The sequence below is a fragment of the Schistocerca gregaria genome, chromosome 3, assembly GCF_023897955.1.
Source record: "Schistocerca gregaria isolate iqSchGreg1 chromosome 3, iqSchGreg1.2, whole genome shotgun sequence".
Lineage (NCBI taxonomy): Eukaryota > Metazoa > Arthropoda > Insecta > Orthoptera > Acrididae > Schistocerca > Schistocerca gregaria.
The window spans coordinates 854855412-854882487 of record NC_064922.1 but is presented as its reverse complement, the minus strand read 5'-3'; the positions used below and the strand labels follow the sequence as shown (position 1 = coordinate 854882487).

Below are 27076 nucleotides of genomic sequence, written 5' to 3'. Positions count from 1 at the left end.
AACGACTGTGTGTCATCTCTCCAGGCTGTTCCAGCCAATTCCCTTATTATGTTATTTCTGGACTTTTGTTTTGTCCACTCAGCTGCAAGTGTTTTTCATATGGTACAGAATCACCAAGAAAGTTGCCTGTGTATTTTGCATAATTGCTGTGGGTCATCTATTTGCACCAGATAATTTATACCCCATATTCATTTAGGTGTCCCAAGTCTGCTGTCAGACTCTGTTCTCCTCCTTGCAGATGCTTCTCTTGATGGCAAGTGCTACATCAGCATCTTCACTGAAGCTCTGCAAGGTCACTACTGGGAAGTCCGTAGGACGTAGGTTAACTAGAAGAGGAGGCAATATTGAGTCTTGTGGCAGCCCATTTTTGATATGGTGTGGCTTACTAGTTTTTTGTGCAAGGTGATGTCAGTGTAATGATTTCTTATACCATCTAACCACATTGAGCCATAAGCAACACTGAAATCCATGAATACTGCTTCTCTGGAATACCGATACAATACATGACGTCAAAGCTAGGACCTGTTCGCAGCAATTGTGAATAGCTCTAAGGTCAGCTTGCTCAAGAGAAATAAAAACAGTCTGCTTGTGATTTAAAAAGCAAAGATTGTTGGGAGAAAAACTTCTGAGATGCCTATAAGCAGAAGAATAAGTCTGCCTCCATTGCCAGAAGGCACTGTCATTCATTGTTGCTTTAATTGTGTCATCTATCCAACACTACTTGATAACATGACCAGAATTGATCCAATTTTCATCAAGTCGCATCATATATTCATCCAACGGATCTGCCTTAAAATTCAGCATCATGATGATACTGTACCCTACCTGTCGTCCTACAGCATACGACCACAGAAATGTCTATAGTGAAATTGTAAGCTGCACAAAACCACCTAAAAAAAAAAAAACCAACAACAACAACAACAACAGATTCCTTAACGTGCAGCAATAACTTGCCAAGTTTCCGAAGTTCTTTTTGGGATAATAATCACAAATATGATGACAAATTTCTACTTGAAGATTGCCTTGTCAGTTTTCACAACAATGTTTTCATTTGTGTTCAAAGCAGTTCTATGGATTATCTTGTTAATGGAGAGCAATGACGACCATTGAGTTTTTCAGTCTCAAAGTAGACTCATCTCTCTCAACTGACTTACCGCAGTCCACGGATTAAGAGAATGTCGACAAACTTTTTCATTCTTAACTTTTGATGAACCTGCTTCTGACATTATGGGAAGTACTGTGGTAGTTGTGGTGGTAGTGGTAAAGGACTGGCAACCTTGGGAAACTGCTGTGGCTACAGGCCTCGTGGAAGTGGCAGCATGCATACTATGCGACCTGTGTAGATCTACTACTACTACTACTACTACTACTACTACTTCCATCACAGCCATCAATACTAAAGTAATTTCAAGCTGACTACACATCCTTTAATTTATAATGATTTTACCCAATCAACTTCTCAGTCACAGTCATTCGTAACTATAAGCAAATGTGTTATGAAATAATGTCTCTTAAATTATAGATTTCAGTGATCAATCGTCCTTTTTAAATTTTATTGTGCAGATCTAGACTTCAGTTAGAAGCTAGCCAGTTACAATGCACAATTATTATCGCTCAATGCATGTAATGCCTGTTGGTTGGGCTTCGTCCACAGTTCATTGAACAACACAGCTTTCTGAATGGAATGTAACCTTGTAATGTCTTTGAATATAATAGAGGGAAACATTCCACGTGATAAAAAATATATCTAAAAACAAAGATGATGTGACTTACCAAACTAGAGCGCTGGCAGATCGATACACACACAAACACAAACATACACACAAACTTCAAGCTTTTGCAACCAACGGTTGCTTCATCAGGAAAGAGGGAAGGAGAGGGAAAGACTTCCCTTAGGGGGAAAAAGGGACAGGTGTACACTCGCACACACACACACTTATCCATCCGCACATACACAGACACAAGCAGACATATTTAAAGGCAAAGAGTAAGGGCAGAGATGTCAGTTGAGGCGGAAGTACAGAGGCAAAGAAGTTGTTGAAAGACAGGTGAGGTATGAGCAGCGGCAACTTGAAATTAGCAGAGGTTGAGGCCTGGCGGATATCGAGAAGAGAGGGTATATTGAAGGGCGAGTTCCCATCTCCGGAGTTCGGACAGGTTGGTGTTGGTGGGAAGTATCCAGAAAACTCTGACGGTGTAGCACTGTGCCAAGATGTGCCGGCCGTGCACCAAGGCATGTTTAGCCATAGTGTGATCCTCATTCCCAACAAACACTGTCTGCCTGTGTCCATTCATGCGAATGGACAGTTTGTTGCTGGTCATTCCTACATAGAATACGTCACAGTGCAGGCAGGTCTGTTGGTAAATCACGTGGGTGCTTTCACATGTGGCTCTGCCTTTGATCGTGTACACCTTCCAGGTTACAGGACTGGAGTAGGTGGTGGTGGTGGGAGGGTGCATGGGACAGGTTTTACACTGGGGGCGGTTACAAGGGTAGGAGCCAAGGGTAGGGAAGGTGGTTTGGGGATTTCATAAGGATGAACCAAGAGGTTACGAAGGTTAGATGGACGGCGGAAAGACACACTCTCTTGGTGGAGTGGGGAGCATTTCATGAAGGATGGATCTCATTTCGGGGCAGGATTTGAGGAAGTCGTATCCCTGCTGGAGAGCCACATTCAGAGTCTGATCCAGTCCTGGGAAGTATCCTGTCACAAGTGGGGCACTTTTAGGATTCTTCTGTGAGGGTTTCTGGGTTTGAGGGGATGAGGAAGTGGCTCTGGTTATTTGCTTCTGTACCAGGTCGGGAGAGTATTTGCGGGATGTGAAAGCTGTTTTCAGGTTGTTGGTGTAAAGGTTCAGGGATTCAGGACTGGAGCAGATTCGTTTGCCACGAAGGCCTCGGCTGTAGGGAAGGGACTGTTTGATATGGAATGGGTGGCAGCTGTCATAATGGAGGTACTGTTGCTTGTTGGTGGGTTTGATGTGGACGGATGTTTGAAGCTGGCAATTGGACAGTTGGAGGTCAATGTCAAGGAAAGTAGCATGGGATTTGGAGTTGGACCGGGGGGATCTTATGGAACCAAAGGAGTTTAGTTTGGGGAGGAAATTCTGGAGTTGTTCTTCGCTGTGAGTCCAGATCATGAAGATGTCATTAATAAATCCGTACCAAACTTTGGGTTGGCAGGCCTGGGTAAGCAAGAAGGCTTCCTCTAAGCAACCCATAAATAGGTTGGCATACGAGGGGGCCATTCTGGTACCCATGGCTGTTCCCTTTAATTGTTGGTATGTCTGGCCTTCAAAAGTGAAGAAGTTGTGGGTCAGGATGAAGCTGGCTAAGGTAATGAGGAAAGAGGTTTTAGATAGGGTGGCAGGTGATCGGCGTGAAAGGAATATTCCTGATGTCCAGGGCCTCGCTGCGATGGAGCACTTCCTTTCATGCCGATCACCTGCCACCCTACCTAAAACCTCTTTCCTCTTTACCTTAGCAAGCTTCATCCTGACCCACAACTTCTTCACTTTCGAAGGCCACTTCCTCATCCACTCAAACCCAGAACCCCTCAAAGAAGAACCCCAAAAGTGCCCCACTTGTCACAGGATACTTCCCGGGACTGGATCAGACTCTGAATGTGGCTCTCCAGCAGGGATACGACTTCCTCAAATCCTGCCCCGAAATGAGATGCATCCTTCATGAAATTCTCCCCACTCCACCACGAGGTCTTTCCGCCGTCCACCTAACCTTTGTAACCTCTTGGTTCATCCCTATGAAATCCCCAAACCATCTTCCCTACCCTCTGGCTCCTATCCTTGTGGCCGCCCCCAGTGTAAAACCTGTCCCATGCACTCTCCCACCACCACCTACTCCAGTCCTGTAGCCCGGAAGGTGTACATGATCAAAGGCAGAGCCACATGTGAAAGCACCCACGTGATTTACCAACAGACCTGCCTGCACTGTGATGCATTCTATGTAGGAATGACCAGCAACAAACTGTCCATTCGCATGAATGGACACAGGGAGACTGTGTTTGTTGGTAATGAGGATCACCCTGTGTGCGTGCGTGCGTGCGTGCGTGCGTGCGCTTTTGCCTGCGTCTGCGTGTGTGCTCGTACTTTTTTTTCCCCCTAAGGTAAGTCTTTCCGCTCCCGGGATTGGAATGACTCCTTACCCACTCCCTTAAAACCCACATCCTTTCGTCTTTCCCTCTCCTTCCTGAAGAAGCAACCATCGGTTGCTAAAGCTAGTAATTCTGTGTGTGTGTGTGTTTGTGTGTTTTGTTCATTGTGCCTGTCTGCCAGCGCTTTCCCGCTTGGTAAGTCTTGGAATCTTTGTTTTTAATATATTTTTCCCATGTGGAAGTTTCTTTCTATTTTATTTACATCTTTGTTTTTAGATATACTAATAATGTCTTTGTTTGATAGTTTAATTTTTACAAGTAATTGGCATTTTATTTACATTTTCCATAATCTTAATACATCTAGTATGAGCACGACTCACTATATGCAGCAGTCCAAGAACCAAATTACAAGCAAACTTTTGTTAATAGAGTTTTTATGGAAAATAAGGGTACCAGTACATAAATGCAGCAAAATCCCCTCACCTCTGGCATTGGCTTCATTCACTGCTTGCCTGATTTCTTCGGCAAGATTCTGTGCAGAGGACGTATCCCGTATTGTATCCCCAAACTCCCCTGAACTCTCTCTGGAACCAGATCCAGATCCAGACCCAGACCCAGATCCAGACGCCTGCCTGTCGCCACCAGAAATGCGCCTCTCCCGCTCTGCCAGCACTCTCTTGAGCTGCTCGGCCAGAGACGGTGGTGGGCCCACCAGTCCCCTCACGGGTCCGGCAGCTGGGGGTGCAGTGTAGCGGGGCGGGCCACCCAGCGGCGGAGGGTGCGTGTGCCTCGCAGAGGGTGCCACCGGGTACGGCTGGCCACCCTGCGGGGATGTCACGGGGTAGTGCGGTCGGAACTTCGACATGTGGGGGGCGGTGCCGATGTGGGACTGCGCCAGCTGCAATCCGAACAGTGAGTAATGACAACTTATATTCTGTAACACTGTGTAGTTTACTTATTTATTGTGCTTAACACTGTCTATTGGGTAAAGTATAATTTCAACATTTCAATGTTAAGAAAGAAGTTTGATGCACAACACATTATGCAAGTAATTGTATCATCACCTATAATATTTGGTTATTTAAGAACCAGTGTCCCTTCCAGATGCTAGTTGGCTGTTTCCTGAAGATGGCCTAATAAGCTGGAAACTAGTTCAAAATAAACAAAAATCAGTAGAACAAAAACAGTGTACTTGTTATTTAACCTTATATACATTACTTGTTTGCATTGTTACAACATGCTAAGAATTTCAAAGTTGCTAAATATCACAGCAATTTAAATTTGGTAAAGCTGGATGTATTAGTCTTAGACTTAATTCATGCTGTTATTGAAAAAATATTGAATCGACCAGCTAAAGTAAACATAACAGCCTTCTTATGGTAAACATGCTACTAGTTAAAAACACCAAAATTTTTAAAAAAATGGAGTCCACAGATTTATCTGCTATGTTGTACATGCTGTTAGCTTTTAACTGTAAACTAAGCAGTAGCAGAGGAGTTGTCCAGAATAACTATTTCAGTTAAAGTTTCTCTGTGCTACCTGTCAGAATTTTATTGTATTAATGTTAAAACATTTTTGAAGCTGCATATTGCTTCTTTTCTGTGCCACAGATGGCTCTTAGAGATGACTGATGAATGACTTCTCTTCTTGTATTCCAATGTTACAGTTGTCAGTAGAACTATTTTTATGAATGTGTGATGGATTACTGATGGCAAATGTCATTACTTATTGTGAAGATGTGGTTTGCAAAAGTTATTAGTTACAAGATAGCTATTGGTAAACACAGTATTTTATTCTCATGGCCACTTCAATGAAGTAAATGCTTTCCTTTTGATTCGTGATTCACTCTTGGGTATTGTGTTATTATGCATTACTGATCAGTAGGAAAAGTATGTCACTACATATTTGTCGTCCACCTGTAAGTACTAGTAATAATGCAAAGAACAGATTTCTGAAATGAGCCATTTAAAGAGATTTTATGTTTCTTATTTTCATCAGTAAGTATATATCCTAAAATATGGAACATTCAATTTTAGTCCATAACTTGTCCTCACACACTACCTTTATTGTTGGAACTAATTATCTGGTTGTAAAGAGCTTCAATACAATTGTTTACCTTTTCAAAATTGATGGAAAGTCAATTACAGTTCTATAATTCTTCAAAACAAACATTACAGTCAGTTTCTTCTGTTGCTTTCTCTGTAACAAGTTTAATTATAGCGTCTGTGCTGTCCACAAAACGTTCTTACTCTCCTTAATGAATGTAAAGTGTGTGGTCATTCATACAGATAAGGAAGAGGAGTAAACCTAATGTTGAACCCCACAGAATTCCATTTCGGATCTCTTCCCAGCCAGCCAACCTCTTACTACTCACAGTGTGGTGCATATCTTTTAGCACCTCTTTTTGTTAAGTATGAATCAAACAGATTCTCTATAATACTCCATGAAGACAATAGTATGGTTTAATAATTAAAATGCTTCAGACAGCATTCATGACTTGTAACAATTCTCAAGAAAATTTATAAATTGTCCTTTATTTTTATCCATACTGGTTACAAGGAGTGTTTGTTAAAATCAATGTTAAAATGTGAACTTCACTACCTTTCACAGTGCAAAAGCACTAAAATTGACATGTTATGAAGGAGCAAGACGTCTTCATCATTGGAATTATTATACAAACACCTATAAAGGACAGCTGGTGAAGTTCCTTCATGAAAGAAAAGATTTAATTACTGGGCAGTTACTTAAGGCTCATTTAGAGACAGCAAATGCAGAACACAGTGACACATGGGACAGTTACAGAATGAAGTCCTAAAAACAAGAAACCAGCAAGATCAGAAAGTATCCATGCAGCTGGGGGCAATCCAGTTACTGTAGAATCAAGATAGCATAACAAGTAGCTTTCAGTTTTACCCGACATTCATTAATGAAACTGTCATCACATTTAATGGTAAGTCCGGTTAGGTGTGGCTTAAAATTTAAAAATTCAGTATCTCTTTTCCTAATCTAATTACCTCATCATTGCTCAATTTAATGAACTACATTCTATTATACTTATTTTGCTTTTGTTGATGTTCATCTTGTATCCTGTTAGAAGACACAGTCCACTCCATTCCAACTGCTGTTCCAAGTCCTTTGCAGTGTCTGACAGAATTACAATATCTTTGGCAAACCTCAAAGTTTTAATTTCTTCTCCCTGAACTCTAATTGCTACTCCAAATTTTTCTTTACTGTTGATCATGGATAGGCTAAAACCCTATGTCATTCCCTTCTCAAGGATCATTAGCCTTTCCTACCCTTTGTCTCTTTTACCTGTTGTCTGGTTTCTGTACCATCAAAAGCTTTCATCAGTCTACAAATGCCATAAACATAGATTTGTCTTTTCTCTTCAAAGAGAAGTTGCCCTGGTGCCCTTGTGATTGCATCTCTGTGGCACTTCCTTTAAAATTGAATGTTGAAGGTCTGGCCAGAATGTAAAAACTCACGATGCACTATCCTCATTTTGGGTGTGGGGGACATTGATTTCATCCCAGACTCACTGCTCACTCAGGTGATGTTTCTTCTGGTGCGGTGACATCATCATTTGCCATTCACACTATACCTCTCTGATTCCAAATTGTATTGGAAGACCCACGGCTCATCCCCCAACGACCAAGTTGTCCAGGAAATAGGAATCATCATCTTGGAGCTGCATGAGTTCTTCACACACTTCCATTCAGTGCCGCTCTTATGTGTCGGCAAAAACTCTGGGCACAAGTTTTGCTCAAATCTTCCACATGACCAAGCCTTCCAATACAATCTCTAACAACCATTTTTGCCAAGTCCAATAATACCAACATCAAGCGAACATCCATTTGACAGTCTGAATTCAGTAACTGGCATAGACGAGTCGCACCGTCATCTGTTTACAACATTAACGGTGCCCTGCATGGGCCTTGTCCATGAACTCCTCTAAACATCTTGTGCCACCTGTTTGACTGCAGTGTGGAAAGGAAATCATCCACCAAGGCTTCCATAACTATTTCACAAACTTCACACAGAACTTTAGCACACAGTGTTGCTTTAAAGTTTTCTACATCACAAGTTCAATGCAACAATTACATAGAGGTTCACCCTTCCAAGAGCATGGACGCAATTGAGCAACCTACCACTGGAAAGCTAGGGACAGGTCTCAGTTTAATAAATCGAAAAGTCAGTGACAGGCATGTATAGCCATGACACCAGCCACTCTTTGTTGTGAACTGAAGACAACACACAATTTTGCACATACAGAATAAGGATAGACAATTGCAACTGCTGGAAAAGTTTGAAACTATGATATATAATGAAAATACATAAAATCAGCACATTACAGGCGTCACACACACAACTTTTTTAAAAAACTATATAGAGACATTTAATATCAGTCTTTGGTTACCTAGTTAAATATTGTTGACATTCTGTTTGTGATAAGATTCGAACTCCCAAGCATCTCCTTAGGGCTGTGCATTATCTTTGATGACTATTGTCTCTCTGATTTCTTGTTTATATTAAAAACAAAGGTTCCATGACTTACCAAGCGCGAAAGCACCAGTAGATAGGCACAATAAAATAACACACAAACACACACACAAAATTTCGAGCTTTCGCAACCGGAGGTTGCTTCGTCAGGAAAGAGGGAAGGAGAAGGAAAGATGAAAGGAAGTGGGTTTTAAGGGAGAGGGTAAGGAGTCATTCCAATCCCGGGAGCAGAAAGACTTACCTTAGGGGGAAAAAAAGGATAGGTACACACACACACACACACACACACACACACACACACACACACACACACACACACACACAAACACACACACAAACACAATAAACATAGATTTGTCTTTTCTTAACCCATCTTCAAAGAGAAGATGGATTGGAATGACTCCTTACCCTCTCCCTTAAAACCCACTTCCTTTCATCTTTCCTTCTCCTTCCCTCTTTCCTGACGAAGCAACCGCCGGTTGCGAAAGCTCGAAATTTTGTGTGTGTGTGTGTGTGTGTGTGTGTGTGTGTGTGTGTGATTTTATTGTGCCTATCTACCAGCACTTTCCCGCTTGGTAAGTCATGGCACCTTTGTTTTTAATATATTTTTCCCATGTGGAAGTTTCTTTCTATTTTATTTACATCATTGATTTCTTGTTTATGTACACAAAGTGCTCAGCAGTACTACTTGTGTGTCTGTAATCTGGATATGTCTTTTCTGGAAGTATACAGACAGCCCATGCAATTAGCTGATGCTGTGACGCTGCTGATACTCAGAAACACACACACACATCAATTCATTTTAGTTCATTTTATGAATTGGCTGAATGATGATGTTGCAAATTTGAAAACAACATGGTTTTAAATGAAGTAACCAAGAAATTTAAAATTCTTTATCACCTTTATAGATTCTTGTGTAATGATTCTGATGAAGGCTTTGCTCCTTCAAAAAAGTGTCAATATTAGTGCTTTTGCATTGTGAAAAGCGGTTGAGACTACATTTTAACATTGTATAAATTGCAGTCTAGATCTAGCAGCTCTTCTGCAAAGTGTACTTTTGTATACTAAATATACAGTTAGTAGCAATAAAAAGTTTCACTACTGAGTTTCTTAAAAATTTAGATAAATGTGTCATTAACAAATCTGGATAATGCTTGTTAACAAATTTCCTGTAGCCCTCATTAAAAAGAGAGATAAATTACATATACTAGTTTACAAAAAAAAATGCTCTGCTACTGAGTCATTTTATTTGTCACTAATGACTCAGAATTCTGTTTGAAATTCTGAGAAAAGTCACATCAACTTCTATTTACAATAACTTTTAATACCAGTTATTAATTTTACTAAATAATAATTGCACTATTTCTAGTAGTTTAAATTATTGTAGAATGTCATTTTTAACATTATATTCCTTTAATATTTTACTATTTTCTCTACTGAACTTGGAAGATGCAAGTTAGTTGTTATTTTCTAAGTTACAATTCACAGTAATTATTCTGTTCAATGGTTATTATGTGTTGTACACTGACCAGTTATGCAGCCTCTCATTTTGAAACATTTCACGCATTTGTAACTTTAACGAGAATTATTAGTTTCTAACATGATGTGCATTTTTCGGGCCTTTCAAATACATTCTTTCATTTTCCTCCTCTTTCTCCTACTACAAATAGCTACTTTCAAAAACTGATTTACATTTACTTAGAAATACACTGAATTCCACTGTGGCATCCAGTTTATTATAGACATCATTCCAATTCCACAAGCTGTATTGTTCTTAAAGTATTTTATCTTAGTTTTAGAAATATGCCTCACTGTTTTGCACTGAGATCTATCAGAGTTTACACATTGCAGCACTATCCATTCTCAAAAAGTGCCATCTTAAACTTCCTCATTGTGAGCACCATCTATGAAAATATCATCACAGTCCTACTATCCTGCTGTACATAAGTTGCAATACTGATCACTCTAATCAGACTGCAGCAGTTTAACTTTTTAAGCATTTACTTTCTGCTATAATCTTTAAGAAAACCACAAAAAAGTACTTTTTTCTTCTTCAAAGACAGGCAACACAATGACCGATTATCATCTTGTATACATAACAAAGTTTATACACTGGTGAATTTCAATTACCACTGATCATTTTATGAAGACAATCATACATAGGAGATAATCTGCTGCCTTTCATGTATGCGATCAGTTGAATGTAAGCAGCATCCATCTACACACAGCAACAGCAATAAAAAAGTAATAATAATAATAATAATAATAATAATAACAACAAGAATAATTAGTAAGGCACTACCATATTGATGTAAGTCCTGAAATAATTATAGCACATACTAACTAGCAACACTTCAGCAGGTTTGAAACTAGAAAGCATATAATGTAATCTGAAGGTAAAATGTTCTGAACACAACTTATAAATCAGGAAACATATAGACATGCTCCAGCGAGGTATCTACTTAATGGATTGGAACAATATAAAATTCGACTAATTAACCTATTACATTATATTTCATTAATGTGCATTTCTAAACACCACCTTAAAAACGAAACTTTGGGGTTACTGTGTTAACAGCCAGCTTTTTACAGACATGTCAACACCAACTATTGCAGCTCCTCATACTGTAATACTCAATTATAATCTGTATACAGTGCAACTAGAGTCTTAGTCCATTTTAAACTTGTGGCTGTTATTCCAAAACTAACTGCAAGTATGACAGAACAGGAAGCATACCTGTATCTGTACCTAAACTTTGATCAGTCTCCAGAAATATAATAAAATGGTTACTTTAAAACTGAACTAAATCTCTTAATTTTATTATTTTTGTATTTGGTGAATTTCACATTTATGGGTGAACTTTATTCCTAAATTTGTGCGATTTCCTTGCCAAAAGTAAGAGTGTTTTTAAAGCTGACAAAATTTTCTAATTTCCATGCCAAGGTATTTACAAGGTAATGATGAAAGCAGTGATTTACAAATATCACAATGATGAATGTACAAACCTTTTTAATGCCCTGTTATGCAAGGAAAAATGAATAGATATTTATGAATCAATAATGTACATAAAGGCTAAGCTTGTTCAGAGACAGTCAAATTATTTTCAAACTGCATTTCTCAATACAATTTTATATAACAGCAATAATATTACAAGTAATTACTGCATTACTTCAGCAACAAGCATAAGTACTTCACGCACAAGCATTTCTCACAAGAATTTCTGCCAGTTGACCGTAAATTACTATTCATTTAGTTCACACAATTATTATTTTGACTTTATAGCCGTTCTCAAGTAAAAATTAATGACACCTACAGATTATACAGTGCAGGGCGTAACACAAGGAGCGAAACATTGTCATATATGTGAGAACACTACTTGCACACATCATTGTCAAAACATATCTTGTCCCATAAACCTGTTGTCATATTACTAGTAATTTTTTTAATCATTTAATAATTTTCTAACAATTTTAGCAGGTTGCACATTGTAGAATTATGTTGTTGTTGTTGTTGTGGTCTTCAGTCCTGAGACTGGTTTGATGCAGCTCCCCATGCTACTCTATCCTGTGCAAGCTTCTTCATCTCCCAGTACCTACTGCAACCTACATCCTTCTGAATCTGCTTAGTGTACTCATCTCTCGGTCTCCCTCTACGATTTTTACCCTCCACACTGCCCTCCAATGCTAAATTTGTGATCCCTTGATGCCTCAAAACATGTCCTACCTAGAATTATATGTAATAGAATTCTTAAAATGACATACCAGAATGTTCATTTTACGTCATACAATGTGCAACCTGCTAAAATTGTTAGAAAATTATTAAATGATTAAATGATTAAAAAAATTACTAGCAATATGACAACAGGTTTATGGGACAAGATATGTTTTGACAATGATGTGTGCAAGTAATGTTCTCACATATATGACAATGTTTCGCTCCTTGTGTTATGCCCTGCACTGTATAATCTGTAGGTAATTTCAAGTTGCCGCTGCTCATACCTCACCTGTCTTTCAACAACTTCTTTGCCTCTGTACTTCCGCCTCGACTGACATCTCTGCCCTTACTCTTTGCCTAAATATGTCTGCTTGTGTCTGTGTATGTGTATGTGTGGATGGATGTGTGTGTGTGCGCGCGCGCGAGTGTACACCTGTCCTTTTTTCCCCCCTAAGGGAAGTCTTTCTGCTCCCGGGATTGGAATGACTCCTTACCCTCTCCCTTAAAACCCACATCCTTTCGTCTTTCCCTCTCCTTCCTGAAGAAGCAACCATCGGCTGCGAAAGATTATATATATGAGAGAGAGAGAGAGAGAGAGAGAGAGAGAGAGAGAGAGAGAGAGAGAGAGAGAGAGAGAGAGAGAGAGAGAACAAATTACATATGCTTTGGATCACTATCCAATGTAATCATCAAGAACATGAATTAGAAGGCTCACATAACAAATGGGAATAATTCTATTGAGGTATTTTAGCTCTCCTTGTCAAATACGAAAAATTTAAAACTCCTAGCTAGATTAGTCAAGTTTTGACAGAATATCCATGGCCTCTATATACTGTACATGTTATCTGGGCTGCACATTGTCAAAGAAAGATATACCAGTGTTAAGCAAAGTTTCAAATTAGACCTCCAAAATCTTGGGAAACAAATCCACAGTGAAGCAATAGCAGTCAGCGAACTTTAAAAGCCATGCCTCTTGGAACCTCACTACCAATACCGTGAAACAGGTTCAAAGGCAGAGGAGAAACCAATAAATATCACACATGAAGACCAACTGATACAGGATGAAAAACTATAACATTCTTAACAAACATTTCCTCTTTCCAACTACACCATAATTCCAGACATAGATCTACTCCACATTTCAATACACTGTTGCACAACACATACGGGCTTTGAATTTGGCGTAGTAAATGAATGACATTTAAGCAAAATAATTCTGTAGCTAAAAAAACAAACACTTGAGGGGTTGGATGATCTTTCCAGCACAATAATGAGAAAATACACAAATGTTGTGCTTAAATCAATTACATATCTCATCAACTGTAACCCTGAAGAAGACATGTTTCCTAATACACTGAAAAGAAGCATTGTCCAATCAATACATAGAAAATTATCAAAGGAGGAAGCATCAAACTACTGACCAATATTGAATCAGTAATCCTGGCAAAGCTTACCATGATTGTCAAAAACAATCTCCTTGCAGAAACCCAACATGGATTTCAAAAAGAACACAATACCACAACAGCTTTTGAAGAATTTTTGCACCTAGTCTGTAGCTATCTAGATGAAGTGAAGCTTACTGTAGGTACACTTTTAGACCTTAAAGGGTTCTGAACCTGATCAACCACACACGTCCCTTTCAGAAACTGAAGACACAGAGTATGATGCATAAGTTTGTTGAACCCATATCTACTTATCTAAAAAAAACCACAAACAATGCACAAATATAAATTATCAAAATAGGGTGAGATAAATCAACATTCAGACTATAATAATAATTGTGTGTGGCTCAATGGCCCAGTGTAGATCTTTCACTTTGATGTCACATCAGAGACTTTAGTGTCCCTAACCTACCCCAGTTATCCAACTGGGAAAAGGTGGCCTACAGTTTAATGGGGAAGCAAAACAAAGTGTCACTTCTGCTGACTCCTCACGTTGTTGAGAGGTGAGGGCTATATTAAAGCAAAGACTGAAAAATCCATGTTATGACTGAGATTTGATATCATAACCTTTCAGTTTCCAGGCACATGCTTTACAGCTAAACCAAAAGGCAGTCATGACAAATACATGAGTCATTGCAAAAACCATGGTAACTATTTTTTGTCTCAAAAATGATAACAAATTACAAAATTCTGAATATACAAATGAAAGGCTAGTTCATGTGTAAACCTTATGGGTGGGGACATGGATTAACACACAAACTGCCATGAAGACATAACATGAAAAAAAAAAAAAAACACAAAAAGAAGTTTGTCATTGCAACGTGACACACACACACACACACTCGTGTCACACACACACACACACACACACACACACACACACACACACACACACACACACACACACACTACGATATACATACTCACAACACAAGAAACAAGCACAGTTATAACGGACAAAGAACCAAATTAAAAAGTAACAGACCACAGTTCATGTGTCAGTGCCTCAATATGGTGCAACAAATTGCCAGAATCAATAAGAGCATACAGTGGTAATCCATTTAAAACAAAATTAAAAACCATTTGTTGCAAATGAATCTCTGTATTCACTGAAACAATTCTAAGCCTCTAGATATTATGTATTAACCGTTGTAGTTAAATATGTTATGTATGAAATCCTTGTATACAAATATGATATGTACTACACCTTAAGTCAGGTGATGCTGAGGGAATTAGATTAGGAAATTAGACATTTGAAGTAGTAAAGGAGTTTTGCTATTTGGGGAGCAAAATAACTGATGATGGGCGAGGTAGAGAGGATATAAAATGTAGACTGGCAATGGCAAGGAAAGCGTTTCTGACGAAGAGAAATTTGTTAACATCGAGTATAGATTTAAGTGTCACGAAGTCATTTGTGAAATTATTTGTATGGAGTGTAGCCATGTATGGAAGTGAAACATGGGTGATAAATAGTTTAGGCAAGAAGAGAATAGAAGCTTTCGAAATGTGGTGCTACAGAAGAATGCTGAAGATTAGATGGGTAGATCACATAACTAATGAGGAAGTATTGAATAGGATTGGGGAGAAGAGAAGTTTGTGGCACAACTTGACCAGAAGAAGGGATCGGTTGGTAGGACATGTTCTGAGGCATCAAGGGATTACCAATTTAGTATTGGAGGGCAGTGTGGAGGGTAAAAATCGTAGAGAGAGACCAAGAGATGAATACACTAAGCAGATTCAGAAGGATGTAGGTTCCAGTAGGTACTGGGAGATGATGAAGCTTGTACAGGATAGAGTAGCATGGAGAGCTGCATCAAACCAGTCTCAGGACTGAAGACCACCACCACCACCACCACCACCACCACCACCACCATGTACTACTCCTCAGTAACAATATGACATTTAGAAAAGCCATCATTTTATGGATACATGCAAAAATAAATATAAATGAAATAGATAATATGAAATTGAATGGATATTTATGTAATACTGCAGTATATCACCACGTACATATGTATTGTACCTTAACCCCTCTCCCATTCCTCCACATCCAACTCCTACCTCCCCTTCCAAATCCTTCCAACTGTTGTTTTATTAAACTACTAGCACACCTGGCAATGCTTCACAATTGGTAAATATGTATGGGAAATGGATATACATCATAATCTCCTCCTCCCTGTCTCTATACCTCTCCTAATGCCGCCTCCCTTTGTCCATCTACCCCTCCCCCTTATCTCCATTCATCACCTACCCCCCCCCCCCCAATCTGCCCCTCCCAATTTCCTGTACATCTCTTTTTCCACACTCTCTATCCATCTCCTCCTCCTCTTCCTCCTCCATCTCTCTATCCATATCCTCCTTCCCCTTCTTTTTATATCCGTGTCGTCCTTCTATGTCCTGCTTTTGAATCTCCTTGAATGTGTGCAACACAGAAATTACTACAAACTGACATCAATTCAATCATTGCAACACACCCACTATACAATCACTACCAATAAGACAGTGAAATATCGCTTTCAACTTTATTCTTTCTCACAAAATATCACTATTCAACATGGAATTATTTGTTATGAAAACATGTTACAGCCGAACTGTCATACTGAATGTCACTTTTCTTTCACTGAGATTTTCATACGAAAATAGCATAAATTTTTTTTCAACAAATGGGGTTTCAGCTCTCCGAGACTGCAGACGTGTGTGCAAGTTGTGTTTTCATGTGCTCGAGCGTGTGCGTGCGAGCGCGCACACGTATGTGTGTCTACTGCTAACAAAGGCCTTAATGGCCGAAAGCTATAATTGTGTGAATCTTTTTGTTGTGCCTGTCGTGACTCAGCATCCCCACAATATGGTGAGTAGCAACTTTCCTTCTCTGGTATTGATGAAAAATTTCTGGCTTTTCTGGTGTGTTTTCCAAAAAATTCCTTTCATACAAAATATGTCCTGACAATTACAAACAACAACAACAACAACAACAACAACAACAACAAGATCATTCATACATGAGGCAATTGATTTTTATTTATATAGATTGGGGTATAAATACTACCCAGTTGTAATCCCAGGTTCATATTGTCTCAGTGCTGACACTACTGGACGTATGACTATGCCCCACTTTAGCAGAACTATGTAGATTAGGTCCATTTTAATATACTGCTCTATAATAGAAGCATATGCCATATACTACCTATCAATAATATAGTAGTTTTTAATTTTTAATAACTCTTAATAATCTTTCACAAAAACTATTTCTGAAAATGTAACAGGTTAGCTAAGGCATCTACTCGCCAAGTGGTGGTAGGGGAAAACACACATAGGTTAAGGGAAAGTGCAAGACTTTTGAACCAGTGTGTCTTTCACTGGGAGAAGGTTTCAAGGGGGAGGAAGAAAAAGAACTGGTGGAGTTTAGGAAATGGGAATAGTTACTGAAAAGTCACCCCAAACACCCCCCCCCCCCCCCCTTAGGTCATTACAATCTTTCCGGAAGGGATGAGAAAAAAAATATGAGTCTTTAGGAGGAGACATCGCGACTCTAAAAGTTTGCACATTTCCTCAACCTTTGTGTGTGTTTACTCCTGTCACTGCTTGGTGAGTAGATGTTTTTTCTATTTCCAATTATATTATAATTCTAACAAATTTTTATGTGGTTCTTATTTTGTTGCTCTTTTTGTTGTCTTCAGCCAGAAGTCTGGTTTGATGCAGTTCTCCATGCTACTCCATCGTATGCAAACTAATCAATCTCCGAAAACTACTACAACCTACATCTTTCTGAATCTGCTTAGTGTATTCATCTCTTGGTCTCCTTTCACAACTTTTATCTCCCACACATCCTTCCAATACTAAACTGGTGATCCCTTGATGTCTCAGGATGTGTTATTTCAACCAACCCCCCTTTTGGTCAATATGTGCCACAAATTTCTTATCTCCTTACACTTGAACCTGAATTTGAAGTTAAAAAATCTCTCTTCTTCAACAATGCTTTTCTTGCCATTGGCAGTCTACATTCTATACTTCAGCCATTATCGGTTACTTTGCTTCCCAAATAGCAAAACTTATCTACTAATGTGAGTGTCTCGTTTTCTAATCTGATTCCCTGAGTATCACCTGATTTACTTTAACTACATTCCCTCGTCCCTGTTTTGCTTTTGTTGGTGTTCATCTTACATACTCCTATCAAGGCGCTGTCCATTCCATTCAACTGCTCTCCCAAGTTCTTTGCTGTCTCTGACAGAATTACAATGTCATCGACAAACCTCAAAGTTTTTAATTTTTCCCCTTGGACTTTAATTCCTACTCCAAATTTTTCTTTTGTTTTCTTCACTGCGTGTTCAATATACAGACTGAATAACATCGAGGATAGGCTACAACCCTGCCTCACTCCCTTTTCAACCACTGCCTCCCTTTCATGCCCCCCCCCCCCCCCCCCGACTCTAGTAACTGCTATCTGGTTTGTGCACAAGTTGTAAATAGCCCTTTACTCCATGTATTTTACTCCTGCTACCATCAGAATTTAAAACAGAATATTATAGTCAGCATTGTCGAAAGCTTTCACCAAATCTACAAATGTTATCAATGTAGGTTGGCCTTTCTTTAACTCATCTTCTAAGGTAAGTGGTAGGGTCAGTATTTCATCGCGTTTCTACATTTCTCTGGAATCCAAACCGATCTTCCCCTTCCACCTTCCTTACAACCTTACAACCTTGTATCTGCACCTTTACCTCCTCCAGTCCCACTCCCCTCCAACTCTCATACATAATGTTATACCATCTTTTGTTTACTACCTCCCACCTGCCTTCTTCCCCTACAAATCCCCCCCCCCTCCCCCCTCCCCCCATCTTCCCTCTACTATCTACTACACAATTGAGTTTTACGTAATATATTACAGGTGATGTCCTTTTTGGGAATATATAGGAAGAATTGCTGAGTGTGCTCTGGTTCAGGATTTCGTGGGTGCCTGCAATTCGATTTCACAAGGGAGTGCACATTGCCACGTGTATGCTCTTGCTTATGCAAGTCACCATGGTTCAGATGATAGTGATTTTATAACATCACATATCTCTGAGGTTATAATGGTACCACACTTCGTTGGGCATGTAAAAATGGTTATATTTACTCTTTGAGAATTTACATGTTGGACATTGTGCAAGCCTCTTCATATCCAAATGACTACTGCAACCAATATCTTTCTGAATCAGCTTACTGTATTCATCTCTATGTCCCTCTACAATTTTAGTCACCCCCCCCCCCACACCAAAATAATAAAAAAATAAAAAAAATAAAAAATTAAAAAAATAAAGAAAGAATTAAAAATAAAAAAATAAAAAAAATGTGAACCTCTGATGTCTCAAAGTGTCCTATCAACCAATACCTTCTTCAGTTAAGTTGTGCCACAAATGTGTCCCCTTATTCAATACTCTATTCAATACTCTCCCCTCATTAGTCATGCCAACTCCCAGCTTATCTTCACCATCCTTCTGTAGCATCACATTCCAAAAGGGGCCTCTATTCTCTCCTTGTCTAAACCATTTATCATCGATGTTTCATTTTCATACATGGCTTCACTGCAAACAAATACATTCAGAAAAGATTTCCTAACACTTAAATCTATATTCGATGTTAACAAATTTCTATACTTCAGAAATGCTTTTCTTGCCATTCCTAGTCTACATTTTATATTTTCTCTACTTCAGCCATCATCAGTTATTTTTCTGCCCACATACAAAATTTATCTACTACTCTAAGTGTCCCATTTCCCTATCTAATTCCGTCAGCATCACCCAATTTAATTCAACAACATTTCGTTTTCCTTTATTTGCTTTTGTTAATTTTCTTGTTATATCCTTTTTTCAAGACACTGTCCATTCCATTCAACTGCTCTCCCAAGTCTTTTGGTGTCCAACATAATTACATGATGTTGGCAAACCTCAAAAAAGTTTTTATTTCTTCCCACTCCAAATTTTTCTTTGGTTTCCTATACTGCTTGCTCAATGTACTGATTGAATAATATTGGGGACAGGTTACAACCCTGTCTCACTCCCTTCTCAACCACCACCTCCCTTTCATACCCCTCAACGCACTATAATCGCCGTCTGGTTTCTCCACAAGTTGTAAAAAGATTTTTTTTCCTTGTATTTTACCCCTGCTACCTTCAGATTTTCACAGAGCGTCCCTGTCAATATTGTCATAAGCTCTTTCTAAATCTACAAGTGCTATAAATACAGGTTTTGCCTTCCCTTAACTTCTCTTCTAAGTAGTAGAGTTAGTATTTCCTTGCATGTTCCTACATTGCTCTAGAATCCAAACAGATCTCCCCAGACGTTGACTTTACCAGTTTTTCCATACTTCTGTAAAGAAGTTGTGATAGTACTTTGAACCATGACAGTTCACTAATATTCGCATATGCGAACACCTGCTTTCTTTGAGTCTCTAATTACTACGTTCTCCTGTAAGTCTGAGGCTATTTCGCCTGTCTCATACATCTTGCTCACCAGATGGAAGAGTTTGGTCATGGCTGGCTCTCCCAAGGCTCTCAGTAGTTCTAACACAATGTTGTCTACTCCCAGGGCGTTGTTTCTACTTAGGACTTTCAGTGCTACATCAAATTCTTCATGCAGTATCATATCTCCTATCTCATCTTCATCTACAGCCTCTTCCACTTCCATAATATTGCCCTCAAGTTCATCTCCCCTGTATAGACCCTCTATATACTTTTCGACATTTCAGCTTTCCCTTCATTGTTTGGTACTGGTTTTCCATTGGAGCTATTGATATTCGTAAAGCTACTTCTCTTTTCTACAAAGGCCTCTTTAATTTTCATGTAGGCATCATCTATATTTGCCCTAGTGAGATACACTTCTATACTCTTACATTTGTCCTCCAGCCATTCCTGTTTAGTCCATATGCTACAGGGCAGCACTTCTGATGACGTGTAAAATCAAAATGTTAATATAAAATGATAATAAAAGCTCAATCAGCACTAATGCGCAAGGTCAGTTGTAGAACCAGTATAACACTACAATACATTCCCTTTATGAGGACATCATAATGAACCACATCTGGTACAATTTGATCGTAATTTCAGCAAAGGGCATCATGTCTGACACAGTTAATTAAAACAATTATTTTCAATAAAACAAAATAATTATGTCATTTTTACCAGCACAGTTGTGCAAGAAAGCCAACAGTAAAACACAATGCAGTAGATCAGGGTTCATAAAACAAACCTACTGTTACATGTCATCATCATGTTTCTAATGATGACTCAAGGAAAACTGTTCACAAGTAAAATTACATGGGGTCATTAAGAATTCAATCAACATAGAGAAAGTTTAAAGAAAGAGTAGCTGAATGGGGACTCTTCTTTATTGTTTTTTCCTACTAACAAATAAACCACTGAAAAAAAAATCAAGGAACCACCTATGACTGCTCAAAATCTGCTTATTTATTCTAAGTTCTGTATCTAGCTGATCACTCAAATATTGTTCAGTTTCTTCTAAAATGTCCACCACTATAACTTCATTATCAAAATGTAAAATGGAAATGATATCTTTAATGTTTTTAAAGCTGATGTTGGTTCTTCTTTAAATGACGTCCCAGTGCACTTCTGCTACTTGCGTACCCTTGTTCACGAAATCTGATTTGAAACTCCATTCCAGTTTGCCGAAAGTAATATTTCTTACATGGAGTGCAAAAATCTTAGAGATACCTGCACTACAGAATAAGATCAATGGTTGAAAACAGAAAACAATTTGAAGGTGCTTATGTTTTTGTAGTTATGCACAGATAAAAACACTTGCTCAGGATAGGCCAACATGGAAAGCTGTATCAAATCAGTTTTTAGATTGACAACAACTACACATATGATGTAAAGGCGGGGGGACACCATTCTAAAACACAAACAGGTGGTTAGACTGAAACTAAGTCAAGTAGTATGTAAAGAGAGCTACAAAATCCGAAATGGAAAGGGAAGAAATGAATATATGATTTCTGGTCAGACAACCAGACAACTATAGGGTAATATCAACCCTGTAAGAAAATAGAGTAGGATTTATCATGAATGCTAAGTTAGAGCATAAAGTCATTTAATGGGAGGAATGCAGTGTTAGGGACATTTTCATGAGATTCAACATCAAACGAAACACCAACAATTATAGTTGGCATCACAAGCTGAAGATAGAGAGATAGAGAAATAAATTATTGAACGTGTAATTTGGTATGTAAAGGTAGATCGGAATCTAATAATCACAGAGGACTAGAATGTATTTTAGTGGAAGGAACATAAGATACAGAGTTATGGAAGAATATGAGCTTACTAGGAGGAATGAAAGAGGAGAAAGAATAAATCAGTAGTGCAAGAAATTTCAGTTTGCAACAGTGAATACATTGTTCAAAAATCACAAGAGGAGGTGGTATACTTGGAGTAGGTCCAAAGAGACAGGGAGATTCCAATAAGATTATGTCACATAGGGCAGATTTTGAAATCAGATACTGGATTGTACAAAGTAATCAGGAGCAGATATCATCTTGGATGACAATTTAGCAATGATGAACAGTAGATTAAAGTTTATGAAAATCATTCAGATGATGTGGGTGGAAATGGAATACTGAAATAAAGATGAACAACCACTATCCAAACAGGTCTCAATGGCCCAATGGTACTGACCGACCACCATTTCGTCCTCAGTCCTTACACATCACCAGCTATGAATACAGAAGGGCACGTGGTCAGCACACTGCTCTCCCAGCCGTTTTCAGTTTCTGTGACCAGTGCCGCTACTTCTCAATTGGGTAGTTCCCAACTGGCCTCACAAGCGCCGAGCGTACCCCGCTCACCAACGGCACTCTCATGGGAACCAGTGTTACCACTGGAGCAAGGCCATTTGCTAAACACTGAAATACTGATGAACAACTAGATATGGCAGTTGATAATATGATGAGTAATACTATAGTAGGAATTTTTGGCGAAGAGGAATGGACATTACTAAATGGGGCCGTCGCATAAGTTGAACTTACAAACGTAGGTGCAAAGAGATTAACGCTGACGGAACCTCAAGTAACAGAAGAAATACTTCAACTGTTTGAAGACAGAGTACAGTCCAGAAATGGTCAGGAGAAGACACGAATACAGCAACATAATTCACATAAGTATGAAATAAAAAGGAAGTGCATGGAAGCCAAGGTGAAATGGCTGTATGAAAAATGTGAAGATATCAAAAAAGAAATGGTCATCAAATAGACTGGCTTAGCATATAGAAAAATCAAAACAACCTCATGCAAAATTAAAAGTAGATGTACCCTGATGGCCTCTATGAGGGGAAAAGACTTGGCTGATGACATGATAAAGGGATAAACAAAAGTCAATATGAAGACATAGGAGATCCCGTATTAGAACCACTGTTTAACAGAGCTTTGGAAGATTTGAGATGAAATAAAAACAGAGGCATAGATAACAGCCCATCAAAATTATTAGCATTATTGAGGAAAGTGACAACGAAATGGCTGTGTAAAATATTTGAGACAGGAGACATACCATGGTACTTTTGGAAAAATATCATCCATACTATCGGAAAGCATGTGACAGCATGTGTTACCTTATGTGTTTCAAAATGCCACACACAAAAACAGGATTTTCCCGTGCTTGCTCATACATCAGGTTCTACTAGAGATAAAAAGGTAGGGTGAAGTGTTTTTGATAGCCCTCGGGCTATGGGCCATTTGTATACCCGGCAGGAGGACTGTCTTAGCCCCACTGTCCTACAGCACAGGGTCAAGGTATGAATATTACACACTTCCTCCTGCTTAGGCAAATGGAGCAATTCAGTTGTTCTTTTTGCATCTGATGTGGTCCATACAGTGGGTTTAATGGGACTTATGGAGGCACCATCAGTGCCTAGACAGTTCCTTGGCAACGACCAACAAAATATTTTTTTTTTAACAATATTTTCACTTGCAAGACAACTATGCACAGCAAACAGCTGTAATTTCTACATTGTATTTATGAGGTCATGATCTCAAACAGTCTTGAAATTTTTCTTCATCCCTTTATCCACTTCCTAGATACACAAGTTCAAAGTTACCCACCTTGTGCCTGTAAAAAGTAATTTACAAAGAACACAGCATGGATAAATATGCTGTAAAGTGTCTCCTTTATCATCTGGGAACCCCAAGTTGTATCACTGGAGGACATGCAAAATGGTTTTTCACATCAAATCTGATCTGAGGTGTAAAATTAGTTTGTATTATTCCAGTTTCACACAAGTAAACTACCTAAATTTCACTGAGCAATACATTCCTTTTTATATGAGTTACTTGCCCCGCTTCAGCAGGTAAAAGAAGGGAACCAGCAGAAAAATGCTCCAATCGCAGCACAAAAAAAAAAAGTAGTTTTCTTTTCTTTACAAGATTCTGACCAAAAAGTGGGGTACCAGCTGCCTCATTCTACCTCTATCAGCACCTCCAAAAATTTTTTACAAGAATTTTGGCATGCAAACATACTGGTGCTTTTTTATGCTCCGAGAGAAGTAGGCATTGGCAGTGGGAAAGAGACAGAAAAGTAATACATACTGGAAGATAGTACAGGGTGTTTCAATAATGACCGGTATATTTGAAACGGCAATAAAAACTAAACAAGCAGCGATAGAAATACACCGTTTGTTGCAATATGCTTGGGACAACAGTACATTTTCAGGCGGACAAACTTTCGATATTACAGTAGTTACAATTTTCAACAACAGATGGCGCTGCAAGTGATATGAAAGATATAGAAGACAACGCAATCTGTGGGTGCGCCCTTCTGTACATCCTCTTTCTGCTGTAAGCGTGTGCTGTTCACAACGTGCAAGTGTGCTGTAGACAACATGGTTTATTCCTTAGAACAGAGGATTTTTCTGGTGTTGGAATTCCACCGCCTAGAACACAGTGTTGTTGCAACAAGATGTAGTTTTCAACGGAGGTTTAATGTAACCAAAGGACCGAAAAGCGATACAATAAAGGATCTGTTTGAAAAATTTCAACAGACTGGGAACGTGACGGATGAATGTGCTGGAAAGGTAGGGCGACCGTGTACGGCAACCACAGAGGGCAACGCGCAGCTAGTGCAGCAGGTGATCCAACAGCGGCCTTGGGTTTCCGTTCGCCATGTTGCAGCTGCGGTCCAAATGACGCCAACGTCCACGTATCGTCTCATGCGCCAGAGTTTACACCTCTATCCATACAAAATTCAAACACGGCAACCCCGTCAGCGCCGTTACCATTGCTGCACGAGAGACATTCGCTAGCGATATAGTGCACAGGATTGATGACGGCGATATGCATGTGGGCAGCATTTGGTTTACTGACGAAGCTTATGTTTACCTGGACGGCTTCGTCAATAAACAGAACTGGAGCATATGGGGAACCGAAAATCCCTAAGTTGCAGTCCCATTGTCCCTGCATCCTCAAAAAGTACTGGTCTGGGCCGCCATTTCTTCCAAAGGAATCATTGGCCCATTTTTCAGATCCGAAACGATTACTGCATCATGCTATCTGGACATTCTTCGTGAATTTGTGGCGGTACAAACTGCCTTAGACGACACTGCGAACACCTCGTGGTTTATGCAAGATGGTGCCCGGCCACATTGCATGGCCGATGTCTTTAATTTCCTGAATAAATATTTCGATGATCGTGTGATTGCTTTGGGCTATCCGAAACATACAGGAGGCGGCGTGGATTGGCCTCCCTATTCGCCAGACATGAACGCCTGTGACTTCTTTCTGTGGGGCACTTGGAAGACCAGATGTACCGCCAGAATCCAGAAACAATTGAACAGCTGAAGCAGTACATCTCATCTGCATGTGAAGCCATTCCGCCAGACACGTTGTCAAAGGATTCGGGTAATTTCATTCAGAGACTACGCCATATTATTGCTACGCATGGTGGATATGTGGAAAATATCGTACCATAGAGTTTTCCAGACTGCAGCGCCATCTGTTGTTGACAATTGTAACTACTGTAATTTCGAAAGTTTGTCTGCCTGAAAATGTACTGTTGTCCCAAGCATATTGCAACAAACGGTGTATTTCTATCGCTGCTCGTTTAGTTTGTATTGCCGTTTCAAATATACCGGTCATTTTTGAAACACCCTGTATGTTGTTTTACACAAAGAGTGAAGGAGACATGGTGAGAGATACAAGAGAACATGACAACAAGAGAGAGAGAGAGAGAGAGAGACTGCAGTAGTAGGAAAAAACGAAGCAGCCTGTGGCTGTGAGACAGTGACACACACACACACACACACACACACATATATTAAAAACAAAGATTCCAAGACTTACCAAGCGGAAAAGCGCCGGTAGACAGGCACAATCAAAAACACACACACACACACACACACACACACACACACACACACACACACACACACACACACACACACACAGAATGTCTAGCTTTCACAACCAATGGTTGCTTCTTCAGGAAAGAGGGAAGGAGAGGGAAAGACGAAAGGATGTGGGTTTTAAGGGAGAGGATAAGGAGTCATTCCAATCCCAGGAGCGGAAAGACTTACCTTAGGGGGAAAAAAGGACAGGTGTACACTCGCGCACGCTCACACACACACACACACACACACACACACACACACACACACACACACACACACACACACACACACACCCGCACACACACAGACACAAGCAGACATTTGTAAAGGCCATAACAAATGTCTGCTTCTGTCTGTGTACGTGCGGATGGATGTGTGTGTGTGTGTGTGTGTGGATGGATGGATGTGTGTGTGGATGTGTGTGTGTGTGTGTGTGTGTGTGTGTGTGTGTGTGTGTGTGTGTGTGTGCGGATGGATATGTGGATATGTGTGTGTGTGTGTGTGTGTGTGTGTCTGTATGTGCAGATGGATGTGTGTGTGACTGTGTATGTGCAGATGGATGTGTGTGTGAGTGTGTCTGTGTATGTGCAGATGGATGTGTGTGTGAGTGTGTCTGTGTATGTGCAGATGGATGTGTGTGTGTGTGTGTGTGTGTGTGTGTGTGTGTGTGTGTGTGTGTGTGTGTGTGTGTGTGTGTGTGCACGCGCGCGCGAGCGAGGCGAGGCGAGAGTCTACACCTGTCCTTTTTTCCCCCCTAAGGTAAGTCTTTCCGCTCCCGGGATTGGAATGACTCCTTACCCTCTCCCTTAAAACCCACATCCATTCGTCTTTCCCTCTTTCCTGAAGAAGCAACCGTCGGTTGCGAAAGCTAGAAATTCTGTGTGTGTGTTTTATTTATTGTGCCTGTCTACCGGCGCTTTCCCGCTTGGTATATAATGAGTTGGGACGAAT

The 27076-nt window shown here is 39.6% G+C and overlaps 1 protein-coding gene across 1 annotated transcript in view; it reads right to left on the bottom strand.

Moving 5' to 3' along the window:
* The window catches only part of LOC126355627 (uncharacterized), a 791356-nt gene that overhangs the window by 20546 nt on the left and 743734 nt on the right, over positions 1-27076 (bottom strand). The window contains exon 25 of the mRNA XM_050005990.1: positions 4596-5010. Coding sequence (XP_049861947.1) covers positions 4596-5010 — 415 coding nt within the window. The remainder of the gene's footprint in view (positions 1-4595; positions 5011-27076) is intronic.